The sequence below is a fragment of the Ascaphus truei genome, chromosome 14 (genome assembly GCF_040206685.1).
Source record: "Ascaphus truei isolate aAscTru1 chromosome 14, aAscTru1.hap1, whole genome shotgun sequence".
NCBI classification, from domain to species: domain Eukaryota; kingdom Metazoa; phylum Chordata; class Amphibia; order Anura; family Ascaphidae; genus Ascaphus; species Ascaphus truei.
In genome coordinates this window covers 40,771,625-40,779,040 of record NC_134496.1, presented here as the reverse complement: position 1 = coordinate 40,779,040, position 7,416 = coordinate 40,771,625, and the positions used below count along the sequence as shown (strand labels likewise).

The 7,416-nt window shown below is 39.7% G+C and overlaps 1 protein-coding gene across 1 annotated transcript; it reads right to left on the bottom strand.

The window, feature by feature from the left end:
• Positions 1-4,454: 4,454 nt before the first annotated feature.
• Positions 4,455-6,752, bottom strand: LOC142465524 (uncharacterized). The gene is made up of 2 exons (XM_075569469.1): positions 6,173-6,752; positions 4,455-5,557 (listed from the first exon to the last, which is right to left on the bottom strand). The coding sequence occupies exons 1-2, from the start codon at positions 6,750-6,752 to the stop codon at positions 4,647-4,649; spliced, it is 1,491 nt and encodes a 496-aa protein (XP_075425584.1). The 3' UTR covers positions 4,455-4,646.
• Between the last annotated feature and the right edge of the window lie 664 nt (positions 6,753-7,416).

The window sequence follows — 7,416 nt, the reverse complement described above, 5'->3', positions numbered from 1 at the left end:
CCGCTCGCGGCCATTGCAAAGGGAAAAAAAAGGCGCGAATTTTTTTTTACACATTTCTGAAGCGCGCATCTCGCCAATTTAAACTCGCCACACGCATTCATGTTAAACATAGCAGAATTCGCACATTTCTGCATATGGAGAATAAAACTCTCCAAAAGAGCTACTTTTTAATAAACTCGCCAATTTTAAAATTCGCTGCTCTCTGCATAGGCCCCTATATGTCTATACGTACATGTGGATATTCATGATGCAGTGGCACAAAGCAAGCAACAAAAACATTCAGTCACTCAAGGTAAAATGTATGTTATGTGAACAGTGAATACATTTTTTGCTCTTAAATGATCCAAGGAAATCCATGCTTATTAGATTGTTCTGTACTTTAATCATTTGTTTGGTTAGTAAAAGAATAAAAGAAAAAGGCAGCAACAGAAAATGTACCTGCATATTTTAAGATATAAAAAAAATTGGACAAAATATAAAAATGTACTTGCTGTACAATTGTGTCATTTTACCTATGAAACCTGCCACTGCTGCTAATTCACTTTGGTTCTAGGTGGGAAACGACCTTTACAGCAAAGGATGTGAACACCACTGCTTTGTATCATTTACTGCTGCGACACACTTTATTCGAGCAAATACCCAGTATGTACCTGGCAGATACCTGGAATGCGCCGCTCCTCACCTCAGACAAGCCCCGTTGCGTTTGCCTTCCGAGCCATGGTTCATGCCTGGCTGACGGGTGGCTGATCTGTTAAATGATAATGATTAGGATTTAATAGGCTGCAATGCTTCGCATGTCTACCAGATGGCATAAATTCATGAATTGTAATGCAGTATATATATATATATATACTGTGCAGTATTGCAGCCAGCGGGAATAAAATGCTTCAATCCCTGCCTGGAAAATAACGCAATGCACTCGGGCAGAAAACAGTCACAAACCTCAATACACCCGAGTATACCCGAATTCGTGGGACTAGCCGAGCTCGAATAAAGTGTGTCGCCAGTGTATGTACATCAATGTTTTTTAATTCAGTCCACAAGGAACCCCAATTCAATAATCAATCACACACATCATATATGACAAATAAGTGTACAGTATGTGAGCATGGTAATGCATTCATTACTGCTCTAATCTACTCTAGCTGCGGTTTCCTGAAGAAAAAGTTGAGAAACACAAAGATCATGTATCATCTTCTCCCATTACCAAGAGGTTTTGGTTACCAATCACTTGTTTCGAGGCAAAACAATTTCTCAGCTATGAGCAACACATTATAATGTATAACACCTACTTCAAGTGGTGTGTGTAGACACGTATCCCTGATGAAGCACGTAATAAGTGCGAAACGCGTAGAGGTCAAGTGACTTTCTGTTGACGCCGCCACGAGGAAAGGATTTGTACGGGCAGACGCCGATGTATCCGGGGACTTGTGCACAAAGTTCTGACTGTATTCCATCTACGGACTATCTGACCGTGCAGTTCCTGTTCCTTCATGGTCGCTGTCTTGTTCTTACACCTTTTGTGATATAATGTAATATTTGTGATACTTATCCCTGGTGCACTTCTTTTCTGTGTGTTTGTCTATCAATATTTATACCTGATGTTTGCACATCAAAAAGGTGTGTCTTGTCATGGAGAAATAAGCCATATGTAGTTTCCTAGCGGCATTCTAAGGGACAGTCATGCAGAGACAGTAGGAGTACATGAAACTATTGGCAAGAACTGAATAAGTTACTGATATTTTACTTTCAAGTGTTTTCATGTAAAAAAAAAATGAAATATAAGATCACCTAAGACCCGTCCGTTAGTACAAGGGTGCACAAAGTTTTGACCCTGCGCCCCCCTGCCTGCTCAGATCTCGGCTCAGGACCCCCCACCCCTCTCCCCCCCCCCTCCCACCCCACCTCCTGCTCGGCTCTGGCATCAAATGACACAGCGGGGTCACGTGAAGTCACATTGCCATGGCAACGCGGGTCACGTGACTCCACAGCATCATTTACGCCGGCTTACCATGGTGACTCGTCACTGAAGACCAGGTAAGAGAACCTACAGAGGCCTCACGCGGCCCCCCAGCATTTAATTTAAAGGCCTTGGGGGAGAGCGCGGGACATCTGTAGCTGCCACGCCCCCCTGGAAAATCTACCGCCCCCCACTTTGCGCACACCCCTGCTTCAGTATATTTGCCCCTTTTACCCACTATAGCTCTCTTACGTCTTAAATCTTTTAAACTCATCTCACCCTACCTATGGAACTCTCTTGCACTCAATACTCATCAAACACCTTCTCCTTTCATTATTAAAGCCCAGCTAAAAATGTACCTCTTTAAATGATTTAAACACCACTGACACCAGAGGCACTTGACTTGCTCTTTTAATTAACATACTTTTAATACTATTGTGTCTGTATGTCTCCCATTATACCACTTGGACTGTAGGCTCCTCGGGGCAGGACTTATCTGTATGTATGTATGTCTTTATTTATATAGCACCATTAATGTAAATAGCGCTTCACAGTAGTAATACACGTGACAATCATATAAATAATAAATAATACAAATAACAGGTCATGGGAATAAGTGCTTCAGACTTAAACATTTACATTTAGGAAGAGGAGTACCTGCTCCGAAGAGCTTACAGTCTAATTGGTAGATAGGAAGGATGTACAGAGACAGTAGGAGGGCGTTCTGGTAAGTGCATCTGCAAGGGGCCAAGCATTATGTATCATAGTATTAGCCGCCGAGCTACTCATATGCTTCGTTAAGCAGGTGTGTTTAAAGGTGGATAGAGAGGGTGGTAGTCAGGTATTGAGAGGAAGGGCATTCCAGAGGTGTGGGGCAGTCAGTGAGAAAGGTTTAAGGTGGGAGATGGCTTTAGATACAAAGGAGTAGAGAGAAGACATCCTTGAGTAGAAGGCAAGAGATGGTGCATAGCGAGAAATTAGGGCTGAGATGTAAGGAGGGGCAGAAGAGTGTAACTCTTTAAAAGTGAGGAGGAGAAGTGAGTGTGAGATGCGGGATTTGATAGGCAACCAGCAGGGGAGACACTGAGACAGCGTATCTACGTTGTTTGTATTTTCTTTTCACTGGATTGTCATTTTGTAAAGCACTGTGTACATGGTTGGCACTATATAAATACAAGTAACCCTAACCCTAATATACACAAGGTGATACCTTTTTTTTTTTTTCATTTGAACTCACAACAGATATTATAAGACGAGCTTCCGAGAGTTCTCCTCTCTTCCTCAGGTCGGCGATACTGATTTACAGAGATTCCATGATCTTAACACAGATGTAAAACAAAGAAAACAAGATAGAAATCTAAGGCAGATGATGTACAGTAGGAAAGAAATGGTAAAGAGAATGGTAAATAAACAGACAAGGCAATGAATGGATGAAAGGGACAGTGAGAAATAGAACCATCTACCCATCTGCAGTGTGCAGGGCGGGGAGGGGTGAGAGGGCGTTCATTCTAAAATTAACAGAGAGGCAGGGAGAAACATTACAAAAAAATATGATATACTGTGCGTGTATATATAATGCGTTTAGCAAATGGCTGCACACTCCGTATTAAGTATCCAACAGAGGGTGTCTGTGATAGACAGAAAAATAAAATCCAACTTGAAGAAAAGACCTGAATGGTTTAATTATCTGCACCAGACAAAATGAATGCAAAATAGAAGGTGCTTATTGACCACTAAAACCCTGAAGAAGGTTCCTTTAGGAACAACACGTCGCGCTCCTGTGTGTTATGGATCAATAAGCACCCTCTATTTTGCATTCATTTTGTCTGGTGCAGATAATTAGACCACTGTGGTCTTTTCTGAGAGAGCGAGAGAGAGAGAGAGAGAGAGAGAGAGAGAGAGAGAGAGAGAGAGAGAGAGAGAGAGAGAGAGCTAGCGCTATAGAGAGAGAGATAGCGAGCGAAAGAAATAGCGCTATAGAGTGAGAGAGAACACAAAGAAAAGGAATCAGGGCACACAATAAAAGGAATAAACCAAAAGGCTGGAAAGGACACTACTGCTAAAGTACTGTTAGGGAGAAATGCAGAAAATCAGGGAAGCCGGTACACCAAAAATAGCAACAAACATGTCTTTAATACCCCAACGTTTTGGATCTAGTGGAGCTCTCGATAAAGGCTCCAATTAGTAGCCACAACATTGAGGTATAAAAGATACATTTGTTGCTATTTTTGGTGTACCTGCTTCCCTGATTTTCTATTTACAGTATATACAAACACACATATACATATTTTGGAATCTAAAAACTGCATCAGGATTACTACCAAAAATCATATTTTTATTATAAAATTATAATTAGGTAATGCCACATACATTGTATTCATTCATTATGCTTTATTTGTTACAGATAGTAAGCACCATTTGAAATGCATTTATGGTTTTATTTTTCAGCAAGACATTACAACCTCAAAAACATAGACTGTACAATCAACGACTTTACAATATAGAAACATTTGTTCATATGAGAATGAGATTTCCTCAGCTCCAACAACCACTGTAAAAAAAAAGTCTTTTAAAAACTGCTTTTATCCTGTTCATTTTAATTGTGTCTTAACGTAATTATTTAAATGCTCTATCTTGCAACAGACACACTTCACATCATTATGAGTGCACCCTTTTTTGCCAGATTTTAGTCTGCAATGTGAAATAATAAAAACCCTAAGAATACAGAGTCAGTGGTTTCGTCAGAAATCAATATATTTTGCATGCCACTTAAAGCCTGAAGCCAAATTTCATCATCTTCTTTAAGATGAAGGAGTATAGATCCAGAAGCCTGACAAATGTTTTGTTCAAATTGCCTAGCTTGTGCCTGAAGAGCTATTTTGCCATTGTGAAATAAACCAACCCTAAGAGATTTATTCGATGTACTTAAATGATAAGTGAAAAAGTAGATACCTTCAATATTGGCAACAAATACACCTGATTCAACTTTGTATGGTTTCCTTTCATTGAGAAAAACCTTTTCAAATTTTACTGGTGATCCTTGTAATAAAAAACTCCTTTGCCATCTGATGCCTACTGAGAATGCTATGTTTTCATGCTCTGTGCCTGCCCCCTTTTGTCCTTTGTCACCCTTCCTTCCAGGCTTTCCTGTTGGTCCATAGTATCCTCGAGGACCCATTTTACCAGGAATTCCTGGATCACCTTTGGGTCCTGGAGGACCAGGTTGCCCCATAGATCCTTTTGGTCCTACTTGTCCAATCTTCCCTATTGTGCCTTTTATCCCATTGTTGCCATTTTGTCCTGGGTTTCCTTTGGGTCCCATCTCTCCCTTCGGACCTTCCACTCCTGGTTCCCCTCTGTTACCCTTCAGTCCTATGGAACCATCACTCCCAGCTTCACCTTTGTTTCCCTTTTCACCTTCTGCACAGGAAGGACAGATGTCCCCTGGTTCTCCTTTTTGCCCAACTTGACCCATTTCGCCTGGATCATATTTGTATCCTCTGTCACCCTTTTCTCCTTTTGGTCCTTTATGTCCAAGTTCTCCCTTGGCGCCTTCTAATCCTTGAAGTCCTCTCTTACCAACTAAACCAAACTCCCCTGGAAAAAAAAAAAGCATAAACTTGAATCAAGAAAGAATGCAAAACTCATCAAATAGCATGAACATGTTTACATTATATACTGCAACTCATTTCAATTAACCAGAACTGACACAGTAATTCGGTTAGGTGATGTAAAATGTTGTGTTTACATGTAAACATATATGTGTTGTATAAAACGCTTGTAGGTTGTTAAACATTTTTTTTTCAAAACCAACATAAAAATAAGTATAGTTGTTATAAGTCATCAGTATCAATAACAGGTATGCACAAATGACTTATTACATATTTTCTCATGTATTAGTACACAAATCCAACGACACTTATGATAATTCCAGACATAAGCCTAAATTAATCATGTAAAATAAATATCACATTGCCAATGTTAAATGTGATATAAAACTACTGCACACAATTCAACCCATTCAGTGCTGTATGGCCCTGCAGTACATCTTTCTGTACAGGACTACACAACCTTTTAACATTCAATTGATAAAAGTGCCCCCTACTGCACCTTCTCAAAGTGATCTAATGGCTGTGATATATTGTAAAGCTCATCTCTCAAAAACGAATGAGTAATGATACATGGTTCCAAGGCCTCAGCCGGTAAAATTACCTGGATCCCCTCTTTCACCTCTGGTTCCCTTTTGTCCTTCAGGTCCTGGAACATTACAGAAGCATTGTGTCCCTGCGGTACTGTTTTCCTTTGGTATTTTCAAGAAAGAAGCTAAGTGATCATCAAACGAAGTGACTTTGTTCGTTTCTAGTAATGGGATTAAGGTGGCATTGTTTCCGTCCTCTTTGGTAGCACTTTCTACTACAGGGAAAGCATTCTCAGTGTTGGTAATGTTGAATACATCTAAAGTAATTGGTTGCCTGGGATCAATACTGGTAGGCTTTAGTTTAATATTATTTTCCACTCCAGCTGCCACATTGTTTAAAACAGGGGTTACAGTGGATGTTACAGCAGTCTGGGAACTTTCTTGAGTCCCGCCATCTGTGACTGGATCAGTTTCAGTTGTCCCAAGGTCTAGATCAAGTAGAACAGTGAATGCTTGTTTGGGCTCATCCGTTTCAGCACCACTGAGTACATCCTTTGTAAATAGTGGGTTAGATATCAGACTAAAGACAGCTGACGTTTTCAGTGGACCCCATGAAATGCACAGCAAAATATTTATCAGCAGTGTTGATAACATACCTGCAATTTAGAATGAAAAATGCAAATATAAGAAAGTTACTTTCAGCTACATAGAAATAATTAGTCTACCTGGAATCCTACAGAACAACCTCAGTAGATAATGAACATTTTCAGATGAAAAGGCAGCATCTGTAATTCAACATGGCATTAACTGGCTAACACACGCACAGCTATATTTGAACTCATATCATTTGAAGACCATTTGAAAAAAAAGAAAAACAGCTGAGTAATAAAAGCCACAAAATGTTTTATGAAAATAAAATCCTCGTGGCTGCAGTAAGTGGGGAGTGAAAAAAAATATTTAGCTTTTTAGGGTCTGTGTGTAATTAAATTATCATGTTTATGACAAGCAGATACACTTCTGTGAACAATAAACGCCCCTGCACCTGTGCATATTGACTTTGTGAGTGTGTGCATCGTTTTACTGTGTTGTATCAAATCGGAGTAATTTGTTAATTGTTTTTTGTTTTTTTTTAGATTTGAAGTTTCTTAGCGTCACGACATTTCGGAAAGTTTCACACAATGGTTTTTTATGACACGGAATATAATGTGGGAAATGAATGCAAACGTGCAGCAACTGATCCATTTCATTGTGAGATAGGCATCAAGTGACGTTTCACTAACTTCTTTCTTATTTATCAATCTATTGACACATACGGTAA

What these genes read in the sequence shown, in the direction of transcription:
- LOC142465524 (XM_075569469.1), bottom strand. Translation starts at nt 6,752, where the DNA reads ATGTTATCAACACTGCTGATAAATATTTTGCTGTGCATTTCATGGGGT. An exon ending in AGGTGAAAGAGGGGATCCAG is followed by an intron (nt 5,558 to 6,172) that starts GTAATTTTACCG and finishes TTTTTTTTCCAG; the next exon opens with GGGAGTTTGGTTTAGTTGGT.